This window comes from Triturus cristatus, chromosome 1_2, assembly GCF_964204655.1.
Source record: "Triturus cristatus chromosome 1_2, aTriCri1.1, whole genome shotgun sequence".
NCBI classification, from domain to species: Eukaryota; Metazoa; Chordata; class Amphibia; order Caudata; family Salamandridae; genus Triturus; species Triturus cristatus.
This window is the reverse complement of record NC_140580.1, coordinates 756,223,457-756,238,985: the sequence shown is the minus strand read 5'-3', so window position 1 is coordinate 756,238,985 and position 15,529 is coordinate 756,223,457. Positions and strand designations below refer to the sequence as shown.

General features: G+C 45.7%; 1 protein-coding gene across 2 annotated transcripts in view; it reads right to left on the bottom strand.

The window, feature by feature from the left end:
• Positions 1-7,462, bottom strand: part of PAOX (polyamine oxidase) — a 382,337-nt gene extending 374,875 nt beyond the window's left edge. Inside the window, exon 1 of one of the 2 annotated variants that reach the window (XM_085608703.1) lies at positions 7,274-7,462. In XM_085608703.1, coding sequence (XP_085464829.1) covers positions 7,274-7,324 — 51 coding nt within the window. In that variant the 5' untranslated portion in view covers positions 7,325-7,462. Of the gene's footprint in view, positions 1-6,996; positions 7,144-7,273 lie in introns of those variants that run through there. The other variant, XM_085608704.1, reaches the window with a different exon arrangement.
• Between the last annotated feature and the right edge of the window lie 8,067 nt (positions 7,463-15,529).

Below are 15,529 nucleotides of genomic sequence, written 5' to 3'. Positions count from 1 at the left end.
GTGCTTGACTGCAGTTCATATGCAGAACTGGGCAGCAACAAACAACTCACTGTTATCTTCTGACTTCTTGACACACCGCTGCAGCCAACTTTGCCGGTGGAAGGGGTAATCTGTGCGCTCGAGACAGTAATGCTTGGCTGGTTGCCCCTATGCCAGCCTGCAACTGCATGTGTTGTGTCTTGTGTGATAGTAGCTTTGTGAGAGGGTGCCCAGAAATCTCCTAAATGCCCTTGACAGCTGACTGCACCTCTGAGGCTGTGGTAGCGTGGATTCCCCCCCACATCCAACACAACTGTGAGTGTAAACCAAAGCCAGTGTTACCCTCTAATTAGTCTGTGAAAGGATAGACGGCGGTGCCTTGTCGAGCGCTTTCCACGCTTGTTAGCGCTGTTTATCTTTGATAAGTATGCGGCTTCTTTTCATGCCCCAGACAGCCATCCTGCCTTTCAGGTTCTGCACAGGTCAGATCAAGACCAGCAAGGGTGAAGTATCGTTTTGGTGCTCGCATGCCAGCCCCCTTCGTGCGACCATATCCGCAACGGCTACCAGGAAACAATTCAGAACTAGCACGGTCCGCTTTCACTTTCGTTCCTCGTGAAAGCTTTCTTGTCTTTTATGGGGCCATCTGTTTGAAACACATGGCCCCATAAAGATAAGAAAACTTTCATGACAAAAGGAAGGCAGATGAGCCCGTCCAAATGGGACGGCTCAGAAAGCCGAGCAAATACATCATCAACAGCTCTTTTCCAATGGCTGACCACCGTTTAGCATAGCAAAACACACAAGATGATGGACGGAATGTTGCATATTGGCAAAACATTCACCCCCAGTCACAGATCTGGGTTTAATCTATCGTTATTTTGCTCACCACACCACCCCAGTTCAGACATGGCCATATGCAAATCAGTCTTGACCCTGTGCCTCATGGGAACAGTCCAGCCCGAACTGCCAAGCCATGTCTTCCCTGGACCGGAATCAAGCATCCTAGGACCGGTTTCGGGGTTTCACCCCTCTTCAGCCAGGATAGCTTGACTCCAGTGGTGTAGTGAGCACGGGACCCACGTCTGGGCATACCGTTCCCACTGAGGGCGAACAGCAAAACACAAAAGATGATGGACGGAATGTTGCACATTGGCAAAACATTTACCCCCAGTCACAGATCTGGGTTAAATCCATTGTTATTTTTCTCACCACACCGCCCCAGTTCAGACATGGCCATATGCAAATCAGTCTTGACCCTGTGCCTCATGGGAACAGTCCAGCCCGAACTGCCAAGCCATGTCTTCCCTGGACCAGAATCAAGCATCCTAGGACCGGTTTCGGGGTTTCACCCCTCTTCAGCCAGAATAGCTTGACTCCAGTGGCGTAGTGAGCACGGGACCCATGTCTGGGCATACCCTTCCCACTAGGGCGAACAGCAAAACACACAAGATGATGGACGGAATGTTGCACATTGGCAAAACATTCACCCCCAGTCACAGATCTGGTTTAGCATAAACAGTGACGCCAGCCAATGGAAAAGAGGGGCGGGGCTTAATGCTCTTTACAGACAATTCCTCATATCATTAAATCTCGCCAGCGAGACTGCGAATGTGCGCAGCCTACGCCAGGCGAGACCTAAAAATGTTAGCAGGAGAAAGATCTCACAATAAATGCAGAAGAATTTGCCACTGAAAGTGAGAAATTGCCATACAGGCTGAACTGATTGATCAGTGTTTTGGTGGAACGAAGGTATACAAAGGCTCAAAGTGCTACAAGCCACCTGCTAGACAAATCCGACAAACACCACAATTCAAGACCGCTCAAACTGGCCGGTAGGAATTCACCCATGCTCTGCGCCAAGATTTAACACCCTTTCCTTCCTTAGCCATGGCAACTGAATATGTCAGCGTTTAAGATAACAAACCTAAACTTGTCTGGAAATTCCGCAATCCTGCACTGTAACACATTTGCAAACCCTTGAATATTATGATAGACCCGTAGGGGGTCCTGCGTGGCATGCGTTCCCCAAGTATCACCAAAGTCGAGCACAAACCCTAGCAACCTGTAATTCCCAAACACATTTTCACGTTTTTCTGTTTATAGACAGGGCCAATGGAATTATGTGATCTTCCGGTCGCGGCAGTTTCGACATATTTATGGACTTGCTGCATTTGCCACATGATACATCATTTGTACATAATCTGCAGATTTTACCCCCAAAAAATACTGTTCTACCTCAAACGGATCAAAAGTTACTAAAAACTCAGCAAAGCATGTTGCCACACAGCGGAAGGGCTTTCACAATTTTTGATTGGTCACATTTCTGTTGGTTATTGCTGTATTTATGTGGCAAACATGTACTGAGATAAAACATTTGCTCAGATGGTTTTCGCGTGTAAAAATGATAAAATAATTAAGTGAATGAATGTGTGTCCTCATGTAACGTAACTGGTGCTATGTAAAGCGCTCGGATACCTGATTGGATTTGGGTCAAGTTCGCGCTATATAAAACTCTGCTAAAAAAACCACAGAAAAAAAAGTAGTATCACAAACTGTGCTGTATAATGCTGCATCATTCAGCTTTTCTTGCCACATAATTTAGTCTACTTTGCCACATAACTTGGTCCTCCCATGCTGCATAATTCCAGCGTCCCTGTTTATAGGGTCAGCCACTTTTTCCTCCCAGTGCACAGGGGCACTTTATATAAGGGTTAAGTGAAGACTTCTAGACTTTTGAAAACGTGCATCAGACACACAGTCAGAATATGAAATAAGTAGCGAGAAGTTCATCATAAAAATGTAGAACATCTACCAAGTGATAGGACTGCAAGCTGACAAGCAGTAAACTAATTATATATGTGTATGTATGATTCCTCACAATACATAGTCAAACACAGTCCAAAATTAATATACAAGATCTCTGTCATTCAATCATAAAAAGGCTTGAAAGTTAAGAGTAGCCTGACTGGTCGCCCTCAACAGAAAGACTTTCACTTCATGCGGAGGAGTGTGGGGGGGGGGGGGGGGATTGGGGGTGCAATTTGTGCTGGTATCACGATTCTTATATTTACCACTAAGCCCGAGTCATGGGTGTGAGCAGTAACTTTAATTGGTCGGTGAATAAAGCACTATTTAATGTTTTGTTATCGACGGTTCTTATTCGTCCAGTGATGTGGATATCCTGCATCTATTCCTGTTAAGGGTTTTTTGGGTGTACCGATCAACTGCACTTTATTTCAGCTCACGCAGTGGAGCCATTGTCCTCTGCCCAGATTAAGCTGTTAGTTGGTACTAACTGGAGTATCATCATCTGTTGCACTTAAGGCCGTGAGGTGCTGCTCTAAAATGCTTTATCGTAGTGGTGCTGGTACAATTTTCTGAATGAGGTGCTGGCACGGGGCATTAGCTCACTAAAATTGTTGGAACACACAGATAATACAACAAGAAATGAAAACGAATTGAAAGCACTTATTGTTTTCCGTTCTCTTTCAGACCTGCCCCAAGATTTGGGAGGTGATCCAGCACCTGCGGTAACCCTAGTGAGAGCACCTCTGTTCTGTCGGCTCTGTGAGGTGTGGTTGTATGACGATAAGGCTCTGCAGATATACACAAACTCTTTGCCAACTATATGATGTTGGAGCCATTTTGCAGGTGTCAGAGTGCTGGAACTGTCTAAAAGTTTCGGACAGAGCTGAGATTTACAGATGCATCCGAACCAGCCGGAATGACGCGCTCGGTTTCCTGGTGTTATTGAAAGCCTCGTGATAACGTAAAGTATCTCATGTCCGAGGGGTGTAGTGTGAGATAAATTCGGTCTACTGCAATGGCCTTCAAACTTTTGTTGGTTTCATGTAAACACAAGCATTGGCATAGCCAATAGGTCTCGCCTTTGGGACCTTATAAGTGTTTAGCCATGCAACAGTTGCATAACTAAATACTTATAAGGTCCCAAAAGCGAGACCTATTGGCTATGCCAAGCGGCCGTGCGGTCGCGAAAGTGATCGCCATCGCGATCAAACATCAAAGCGGCCGCAAAAGTGAAAGTAATCGCGGTAAAGCGCGGCGTGCGCGCCCACGCACATGCACTGTAGCTCTAGGCTGGCCTGGTAGCACTTTTTGGAGCCCTCTCAATAATTCTCGCCAGACCAGCGCATGCGCTGGGTCAGGCGAGACCTAAAAAGGGGAGTTTTGAGTCCCGAATGTGCAGCTCTACTACCTAGCGGCACAGTGCAGCTATGCATGGCATTGGTATCACCCTGACGATCGGATCCCTTACGCCAAACCAGAGGCAAACTTAGCAGCCCCTATTCCACTGCGGGCGATGTTACCCACGGGGATGCCAAAAGATCAAATTGACATTCAAACACTATCCACTACTTGCTGGGCCTGGAGGAAACTGCTACGGATCACGGGAGGCACAGCATTATACGCCTCCCAACTCCCCTTGATTGACAACCCATGATTACCTATTATGTCAGAACCCCTAGTTAAGTGCACACTGCAGAGGTATGGTGTGTGCACGTTTGGAGATGCCTTCCCTAGGGGCCAAATATATTCACACACCGAGGACACCCGATCAGTAGGTGCCCCATATTTAGATCAGTTTGTGCTGGCTTGACTTCAGAACGCACCACGGTCATGCATAACTACCTATCCGCTGGAACCTAACACATTCACGCCGCTTAAACTGATTATCACAGATAATGAGGGAAACAGGCTAGTTTGGAAATTATTTAGCTCAGGGTTGGAATTAATGCCCACCCATGATGCCAAAGTGAGAACTACATGAGAAACAGACTTTGGGCACCCTCTAACTTACAAGGTATGTCAGAAGTGTTGCAAATACACACGCACAGTGTCCTGCAATCACAGACACAACGGAATACACTACAAATGCCTACTCAGGATTTACAATGATGCGGGTAAAGATGGCTCGCATAGATCCGTCTCGTACAACAGAATGCCCTAAATGCCAAACACCTGCGGCGGACTTTATCCACATGACATGAACATACAGTGGGATAGCAGAATACTGGGGACAAATCTTTAACGCGTTACAACAGATGACCAACTTACAGATTGAGATGTCCCCATTGTTAGCACTACTGGGGTATACCGTGGATATGCCTAGAGCGCAGCGCAGGTACGTAGGAATAGTTCTCTTTATGGCAAAGTGGGAACTGGCCATACACTGGGGCCGGAGGGGCACTCTAATAGTAGCGCAGTGGCTTAAAAGCCTGACATACTGTGACACTAACAGTGAACTATATGCCAAATTGTAACCCCCTTGTCACGGCCTAGGGATATATGGCAACCTCTAAGAAACTATTTACTTAGCAGGGCCAGCGAGGAGGGCCCAGAAATGTAAAGTATTAATATATTTATGCACTGGATTAATGTTAATGCTGTGAACATGAAAGAGTTGCATTGGGGGTTAAGCCTTTTGTTTCAAGGGTCCACAATGTCACATGATAGAACCTCTACTGAGGCACCATGCTGCTGTAATTTCTGAAGAAGGAAGAGTAAAATTGTTGTACTGTCTATACAAATGCCAAAAGCTGTAAAATAATAAAAAACTGGATTCAATACAAGGATTTTTCCTTTTATATTCTTACTTGTCCCGGTACACTTCTTAGCTATTGAATGAATGTGGAAGAGGTTTTCCACTGCAAAGGACAAGTGGCCTCATAACCATCCTCATTGGCACGCAGGGGACAGCATCGGATTGGTAACGTGGGCACTCGGGCAATGACCGACGGGCCGGTATCAGAATTACAGCTGTGGGCTTCATTTTGAGCAGACTGGTGGGCCGATGTGGGCGGTTTCTGCATTATTCGATGCTGCCAGAGGCTCAGTGGGTGCCTGAGTGGCCTTTCTGGAGGCAGAGGGGGGGTTCATTACCTCCCAATCAATGGTAGAGGTGTCACTCCCTTTCTCTCGCTGGGCAGGCTCATTAATATATGCATATTGAGCACGGAGGGGGCCTGAGCAAAAAGTGGCCTCACTTGTTTTCAGGTGCGTTTCACCAGTGTAAACTATCCGTGCATTTTTTTGTAACCTCTCCCCCCTTTTTAATAAAAATTTGTCGAAGCAGTGCTTTGCGGAAAGGCAATATGCAAATGTGGGCCACTTCTTTTTAGCGTACCCGGGCCGATCTTTAATCCCAATCCAACCCTGGCAAGGGAGAACAATAACTAGATGCATACCCCTTCAAGCTCTACACTTTAGTTTTTTAGGGTACCCGGGCCTACTTTTGATCCAGATACAACCCTGCCTGTAGCTGGTTGACAGGCAGGAAGAGGTTACAGCTCAGGGAGGTTCTGCCTAAAGCAGAAGTCATCTATAGAGATGCAACATCCCTGAATGGCTCACGTTGTATACAAATTAAGCGGCAGCCGCCTAGCACATTCCCTTTCTGCCCAGGACCCTAAAATTCCTAGAACCACCGATGCCGACCTTCTGTATGATAGGAGAGATTCTCGAGGCTCTCTCTGAGCTATCCATGGTACCATTAAAAACAAGAACGAACCCGTCCTCTGCCTCCTTCGAAAAAGAAGTGAAAGCGATCCTCATGGCTAAATTCATGTGAACTCTGGCCTTTTGCTAGCTTTACTGTATATTATAACTATCTATGTCTTTGTGCTCAATAGCTGTCATTTTGTCTTTCACGATAGCTGATGTGTACATGTATAAGCTATGTATAGCTGTTTCACCTATATCTTTGTTTGCTACATCTTGTTTTCTAGATTTGACTTGTAAAGCGCTCTGATACTCGCAAGGGTCTTGTTCGCGCTATATAAAACCCTCAAAATAAATATGTTAGGAAGGTCCAGATTGTTTTTGCTGGCCATGTCACACACACAAAAAGTTTCATACTTAATCCGCAGATTACTCTCAAACTAGCTATTCTAATATTTGGCATGGAGTCCCCAAACTGCTCTGTTCCGCTTCCAATACCACTCCCCTTTCCCATCTTGTGTGTCCTGTCGATATTGGCTGCTATTTTCCGCTTACCCCTCGCCAGTGCCGCTTCAGACCGACAGTTTTTGTTGCTCCTAGTCCCAGCCACAACGCCACACGCCTCACCACCACCGTCGTGTGCCCTCTACCCTCGTGTACAAGGTCCGCCCCAACACTACTTTTCCTACTAGTCCTGTCCCGACACGCACTAGTGTGCCCTCTTGAACTTCCTGGATCTTCTAGCACCTGCCTCACTTTTTGCCCAGTCCTCCATGTAACTGACTCGACGTTTTCGATGTGTTCGTTTGCCCCGCTCTAAGTAAGCTCTCACCGTGGGCTCCACGGGGCCTGCGCCCACCCCTTCTACGGCTTCAGACTCCATGGCTCCGGTCGTGCACAATTTCTGGGAACTACTCCGGACCCCGGGAGGGGGGAACGTCTGTCCCTCAGCCGCAGAAGGTACGCGCCCACTCGGGTTTGACGCTGTCGCTCTTTGAAGATTCCTTCCTCTCTATGAAAATAGTCGGCTCGTGAGCTTGACGCCGGCTGCTTATTGGACGCTCTGATTAACTCCGCCCCTTATGGAAAGAGGTGGTACTGTCTTGCCTCCCAGTGAACATGGATCTGAGCAGAACAGCGACCTTGTGGGGTGCGCACTAAGGAAGCATGTTTACAGGTGGCTTTTATATCAACCACAAGGTTGCTGATGATACCCATGACTTTAAGTGGGTTGGCTAAAGTTTCCAGACTGCTTATGTATGACATTTATATGGTTCCAGTTGGAACCATACGGTATGAGTCACATTCTAATGTTAAATGTGTGACACTTCGAGTGGCACTTTCTCTTAAATAAATGAAAACAATGACACATATTTGAGTGCCTCTCTGTGAATTATCGGTTACTTCATCCAGATATATCACACAATAAAAGTATGGCTAAAATAGGCCAGACAAATTGGTGTTGCAAATGCTTGTTAGCAGTGTTACCAGATCTATAAATAAAAAAGTATCTTGTTGTGAATAAATAGAATTGAAAATGTTCTAATTCTGAGAATATTAGAATTTGAATTAAATATTGTTAAGTTTGGAAGACATGTTAGTCTTCAGAGTGCCTGAAAAGAATCCGCTTAAAGCACCCATTAACCTGCAATCTATCTCTCTCACACAATTGTCTCCCATCATCTTTCTGAAAACCTCTGTATGGAGATCTTACACATAATGTTCTTCCTCTTTAACACTGTCTTTTTACTCTCCCCTTTTGCATGCATCACTTTGCTTGCATCACCCCCCTCACTGTTCTCTCTCTCTTTCTCCCATCAGCCCTCTAAATACGCAATTCCTTTCCCCAAATTATGTGCTACTAGTTTTTCGACAACTTGTATACTGTAATTACAACTGCACGTGTGACAACTGATCTATGCACTTTGCCAAGAGGCTACAGTTTGTATGAACATGCGGTCAAATCATTTTATGACCCAGCGATAGGCAATGTACACAACTCTTACTGGCTTCAGTGAAAGTAAACTACTTAACTGGGCCCAGGTCGATTGCCTTGGCAACGAGACACCCCTCCTTACCAAAGGCCAGGCTTGTAATAACTGCCTGGGGCAACACATCAAGTGCTGGCTACTGAGTTGACATAACCCCACAGAGATACAGCATCATGTTGCACATAGAGGAGCTATTATCATGTTCGACATTAGCATGTTGGTGTAGTTATGCAGACAGCAGCACTAAAATGCATTAGCCGAACCCCTAATGCTTGGTAGGGCAATATTTCATGTGACAGAGGGATGAAGATGGGTCCAAAGTGAGTTGGGGGTCAGCTCTACATTCTCTGAATAGCCTACTCTGTTCTTTTAGTTATACATTTGGTCTGGTTTGTATGTTCTACCAATTTTTCAGCTTCCTCTGCCACAAACTATGAAAGTCCATTCACCATTGTGCAGTCATCCATTCACTCTTCATCCACTAGTCTATCTAAGCAGAACTCATTCAAACTCACTTATCCATTCATTCATGCATTCACCCATCCTTTCATGCATCCATGCACTCGCACACATGCATACCTCATTACTTTGGCAATCACTCAACTATCCATTACACCATCCATCCATTAACTTTCTCCACTATTCATACCCATAAATACATTCACACAAACATTCACCCCCCCCCACACACACAAAGATGCTCACATGTACAAACTTTCGAATCAATGAAAAAACAACCTTGATTTAAACGGCAGGGTTATGGTCTTTGCTAATGCTTCCACTATTTTAATTGTTAATTTTTAAATCACCACTATCAATCACCCTTTTGGCTTGTATTGAAGTGCAGTTGTGCTTATTGTTTAGTCAAAGACATTTTGCCGGCATCTAGCATGTTCTGTTTTGGAACGGGCGACCAAGCAGAATACGCACCTCTTGGTCACGGCCATCATTTTTTGCCAAACTTTTAACAGGATTTGGTGTCATGGAATGGAAAGCAACTAAGCAAGGGTAGGAGACAAAGCCTAAAACCGACCGACCCTTCTCTCGAAGAGAGGCATTCTGAACAGGAAGAAAGCTTTTCAGGAAAGGAGCTCAAAGTAATACTGCATCCGATGTGTGAACGGCTTCTTTTTAGGTCTCGGCTAGCGAAGGCTGCGCTTGCGCAGTCTCGCTCGCGAGAGATAATGACTTGGAGAAGAGGGGCTTGAACCCGCCCCTCTTCTCCCCTGTTCTCCATTGGCTGGCCTCTTGAATGCTGGACAGCCATTGGAGAAGAGGTCCGTCACTCCGAACAGGCCCCGTCCTTTTCGGATTTGGGGGTGTGTTTTTTTCAACTTTTCTAATTATCTCCTCCAGCCAATGGCAAGCGGAGAGAACAGAAAAACACGCCCCCAAATCCGGAATCGCCGCTGCCTTTCTCCGAGGCATTTCTTCTTCGCCTCGGAGAAAGGCGGTGGCGTTAATGGCGTCCTCTCACCCTGCTGTCGGCTCCCCCTGGTCTCCTCCCCCTTGGTTAAAGATATATGGCAGCTTCGATTCCTGTAATTACCGTCAGAGGCCCCTTATGTTGTTCGTTCCTTGGATTCAACTCCTGGTTTCATGATCTTCGGCCCCGTTCAAAGTCTTCGTGCAGAAACACGGCATACTTCTCACCACAGCCGCTCCGAGGGTCACCAAGGTGCGAGTCTCTCCCCCTGCACTCGCAGCCGGGGCCCGCACCACGTGTGAAGCCGCGAGCTCGAGTTACAGGAGCCACCCGCAGCGTTCAGCTCCGCCACCTCGGCCGGCCGCCTCGCTCAAGCAGGTTGTGTTCTCTACTGAAAACAAAACGTGCATTTATGAACGCATCTGTTCTGTTCAGTACCATTTACAAACATGAAATAAACATTAATAATGAAATAAACGGATCATAAGAAATGAATATGATATTGTTGAATCGCATCACTTTTTAGCTTGAAATGGACGAAATATTTCCCGAAACTCGGAAAGTACTTTCAAATGGTAAAAGAGACTGAACTTTGTCTATAGCCTTGCTGTGTGCCATATTCAGTATTACATTACGGTACGAATGCACCATTCCAAGATGGCTACTCCACTCACGACATCGGGTTAGTCGTTCCCTGATCTTCCGGATAACACTCATTCAGCGCCTGCGCATTGAAGTCGGCTGAGAGCTATCGGCGCAGAACGCTTTCCTTTCTGCTCGTGGAGCGCCACCATGGTGAGTCGAACTGCGATCTGCTCTGGGGCAAAAGTGGTGGTAAGAGGACAGGGTGGTGGCTAGGAAGAAAGACGGGGGGTCGCGGTAACATTTGGGGTGCAACTCGTGTGTTTTGAGGAGAGGCAGAGCTGTGTACCTTAGGTGAATGGCAGGGACAACCACATATCCGCTTCCTGCAGCCCGGGCGCTGGCCTCCGTGGACGTCCATGCGCCGGCGAAAAACTAGTTTCACAGCTGGCCCACTGAGATTAGTGTTCGCATTGTAGAGTTCTTTTAGTGGTAACATCCGCTTCATTTGAAGAAAGAATACTTGACAAGCAGATGCAGGTTGAAAAATTTAATTAAGCTTGTATGAAAATAAGGAGCCCACAACGTGCGCAGCCAACCCGCCATCAGTGTCTCAACTGTGGTGGGCTCGTCCTCTCCCCCTGCTCTCGGCTCCCTCGGTGCTTCCCGTGTCCGGGTCCGTAGAGGCAATACATGCTTACTTAAAATGCTGCCTCTACGAGTTGGGGGGAGGGGGTTATTTTGACAAGTAGACGTTCAATAAAAGATATTCCATCAAGGTGCCACCGTGAGACATAAAATGAACAGAAGGAGCTAAAGGCAAAGTGAAGAGAGTGTGACGCGCGTTTGTCTCCGTTTCATCTGTTTCATGCAGGATTTAAATCAGGCATAAACCTACCACCCCCTTTTCATGACCTTTAGTAGAATGAATGGCTGATACCGAAAATATAATGTAATTATCTATGTCGAAATCCTCAGTTAACTACGTTCTTTGAAAACCTACTACTGAGGCCCCCTCAAAGTTGACATTAAAATGTTTCTGGGCATTTACAGTATTATGACCAGCCACAGTGCATTCTGGGAGCTGTAGTCGTGGTGCAGTTCACTGTACCACTGGACGTGCGGCGCTGTACTGGAATGACGTCACTCGGTACCCTCAGCTCAGTGCATTGCAGCCCTGGTGTGCTTCTCTTCGGGACCTTGCAGTTTCCAAACCTGATTCCTCGGCAGGTTGCAGGGCAGCGCCGCGGTCTCTGTTTTTAACGCCTTCAAGGTCAAAAGAGAAAACTTAGCACAAACTCTGCTGACAAGTGACAACCCTGAAAATAGAGGTAACTTTATTCACACACATAGAACCGATGCATCATTCAGCATTTACAATGCATATGAAATGTCACATGTTTAAGGGGCAGCACTTTACATTTCGAGGGTGTTGCACCCTCTGCCTGTTTCACCAGCTCAGTATAATAGCACCAGGGGTGGGTGAGTACCTAAGATCTGTCTTATGATAGTGACCAATCAGCTGTCTGATGCCCACGTGATTAAGACCAGTGTAACAAGAGGGATTGCCCTGCTGTCTGAGGCTGTAAGATCTGTGCAACCGCAGGGATAGCTCTGCTGTGGAAGGACCAAGCACCTAACAGCCGTCTAACCCAAGGGGCAGGGGAGGGGGTTAACACGAGAACAAAACAGGCACTGACAAAATAATGTCTAATTCGCTTTCACTGGAACGCAGTGATTATTAGAGGCAATACATGCTTACTTAAAATGGTTAATTATGCCTATCTATGTATGTATGTATGTATAATTATATGTGCACAAATGATTCAAGGGAGAGACAAACACAATATGGACAAGTTGTGACAAGAAAAGCCATTGAATATTGAATAAGAAGCAAATGAGAGTGACAAAGGCAACCAATAGCAAATAGTTGGAGAGCTGTAAGCCCCTGTGAGCTATTGTTAAACCCACAATATGGTTTTGTAAACTGACAGCTTTGCTATCTGGAAGGCGCAACCTAACAGAGGCTTCTAAAGCCACCTTGAGGAGTTTGAAAATGTGCAATTGCTTTTTAGGTCTGGGCTCGAACGCCAATGTCATGAGCAATACCAATAGCTCTAACTTTGACAATGCCGAGACCATTGCATTGTAAATGCTTGCTAATCAATGCGGGAGCCGACTAGGCAGCAGCCCCAAAACGTACAGGATGGAGTACAGATTTCAGTGAGAGAGCTTTACATACTGACCTGTTTTCATACCGGCGCTCCAGTTGCTTCAGTCCGAGTTCACGCTAAATATGAAGCAGAACACTGTGCATCATGACGTTAACCTGAGAACAGCCAATTAAATCACCGGCCCGCCAGGTTCAGAATTGATTGATCACGTGGTACACTCAGCTTGATAACAATCATTCCTGACTGCGCGGCGTCTGCAGAGTTTGTTGCGGTGTGAGGGCTTATTAACCCCTTCGCTGCTAGGCCTTTTCCCCTCCTGTGCTAAGCCTTTTTTGGGCTATTTGGGGTAGTGCGCGCTTAGGCCCCTGTAACTTTTTGACCACATTAGGTATCCACGCCAAATTTGCGTCCTTTTCTTCCAATATCATGGGGATTCTAAAGGTACCCAGGGTTTGTGGATTCTCCTAGAGGGTTCCCAGAAATTAGTCAAAATACAGCAACAGTTTGGTTTTTTTGTGAAAAATGGGGAAAAGTGGCTGCAAATGAAAGCGTCTGGGTTTTTCTCTGCAAATGATATCAAAAAAGGGTTTGTGAGGCTGAAATCAAAATTTTTCCAGCTTTTAGGGAATGACAGATTTTTGTCAGAAATCCAAAATGTTTTACACAGTTTTGACATTTTTCTGGGACATACCCTATTTTTGCTATTTTTTGTGCTTTGAACCTCCTTCCAGATAATGGTAAAAATGGGTAGAAAAGAAATAATGGATCCTGGAAAGCTATACAGTTTTGAAAAGTAGACAAAATTCTGAATTCAGCAAGGGGTCATTTGTGTAGATCCATCAAGGTTTCTTTATAGAAACTAACAGGTAAATATAGGAAAAATTTAAAATTTGTTGAAAAAAGCAGCCTTTTGAGTCAACGTTTTCACCTGTAACTTCTTCGAATTATGACATCTCTTTGAAAGCAATGTAACGTTACATCCGGTGGACCTTCCTGGTTGTGGGGATATATAGGACTTGTAGGTTCACCAAGATCCCAACGAACCCAGAGTAAAAAACTGAGCAGCATTTTGTAATGTTTTTTTTTTTTGTTCCGGGTATATAGCAATTATTGTGGGAAAATGTATACATGGACAAATCGGTATGAAAGACACCTATGTATTTCTGAAATAGGAACAAATTACAGAGTTTAGAAACAGTGCATATTTGGACATTTTCGAAATTGGGAATACTCATACTTGCATGACAATTATTGGTCATTTTTCAAAATGACATTTTTTTTTACACAATGTCTTTCATTTGGAAGGGAGAAATGCATCAAAAATCAATAGGTAATAACAGTTGCTTTACAAATCTGAACTACCCTAAGTCTCCCGATAAAAATGGTACCTCACTTGTGTGGGTAGGCATAGTGCCCACGACAGGAAGTGGCTCAAAACCTAAGGTGAACACACCACATTTTCACACTGAAAATTTACACTTTTTTTGCGAAGAGTCTAGCTGTAGTTTTTGAACCCTAGCCCTGCCGGCACCTAGGGAAACCTAGCAAACCTATACATTTTTGAAAACTAGACACCCAGGGGAATCCAGGATGGGGTGACTTGAGTGCATCCCACCATGGTCTGTTACCCAGAATCCCTTGCAAACGTAAAACATTGACAAAAACACATTTTCTCCACATTTCTGTGATGGAAAGTTCTGGAATCTGCGTGGATCCACAAATTTCCACCCACCCCGCGTTCCCCAAAGTCCTACGAGAAAAATGGTACCTCACTTGTGCGGGTCGGCATAGTGCCCGCGACAGGAAACGGCGCAAAACGCAACGTGGTCACACCTCAATTTTGCAGTGAAAAATGACCCTTTTTTGGCAAAGTGACTAGCTGTAGTTTTTGAACCCTAGCTCTGCCGGCACCTAGGGAAACCTAGCAAACCTATACATTTTTGAAAACTAGAAACCCAGGGGAATCCAGGATGGGGTGACCTGACTGCCTTCCACCATGGTCTGTCAAACAGAATCCCTTGCAAACGTAAAAAATTGACAAAAAAAACACATTTTCCCCACATTTCTGTGTTGGAAAGTTCTGGAATCTGTGTGGATCCACAAATTTCCACCCACCCCACGTTCCCCAAAGTCCTACAAGAAAAATGGTATCTCACTTGTGCGGGTCGGCCTAGTGCCCGCGACAGGAAACGGCGCAAAACGCAACGTGGTCACACCTCAATTTTGCAGTGAAAAATGACCCTTTTTTGGCACAGTGACGAGCTGTAGTTTTTGAACCCTAGCCCTGCCGGCACCTAGGGAAACCTAGCAAACCTATACATTTTTGAAAACTAGACACCCAGGGGAATCCAGGATGGGGTGACTTGACTGCCTCCCACCATGGTCTGTTACCCAGAATCCCTTGCAAACATAAAAAAATTGACAAAAAAACACATTTTCCCCACATTTCTGCGATGGAAAGGTCTGGAATCTGCGTGGATCCACAAATTTCCACCCACCCCGCGTTCCCCAAAGTCCTACGAGAAAAATGGTACCTCACTTGTGCGGGTCGGCATAGTGCCCGCCACAGGAAACGGCGTAAAACGCAACGTGATCACACCTCAATTTTGCAGTGAAAAATGACCCTTTTTTGGCAAAGTGACTAGCTGTAGTTTTTGAACCCTAACTCTGCCGGCACCTAGGGAAACCTACCAAACCCACGCATTTCTGAAAACTAGACACCCGGCGGCTTCCAGGGAGGTATGGATTGCGTGGATCCCCCAACGTTTCCTTACCCAGAATCCCCTGCAAACCTCAATTTTTGCTGAAAAAATCGCTTTTTTCACACATTTTGGGGTTGAAAAGTTGTGGCATCACTGGGCTCACACAAATTTACCATCAACCAGTGTTCCCCCAGGTCTCCCGGTAAAAATGGT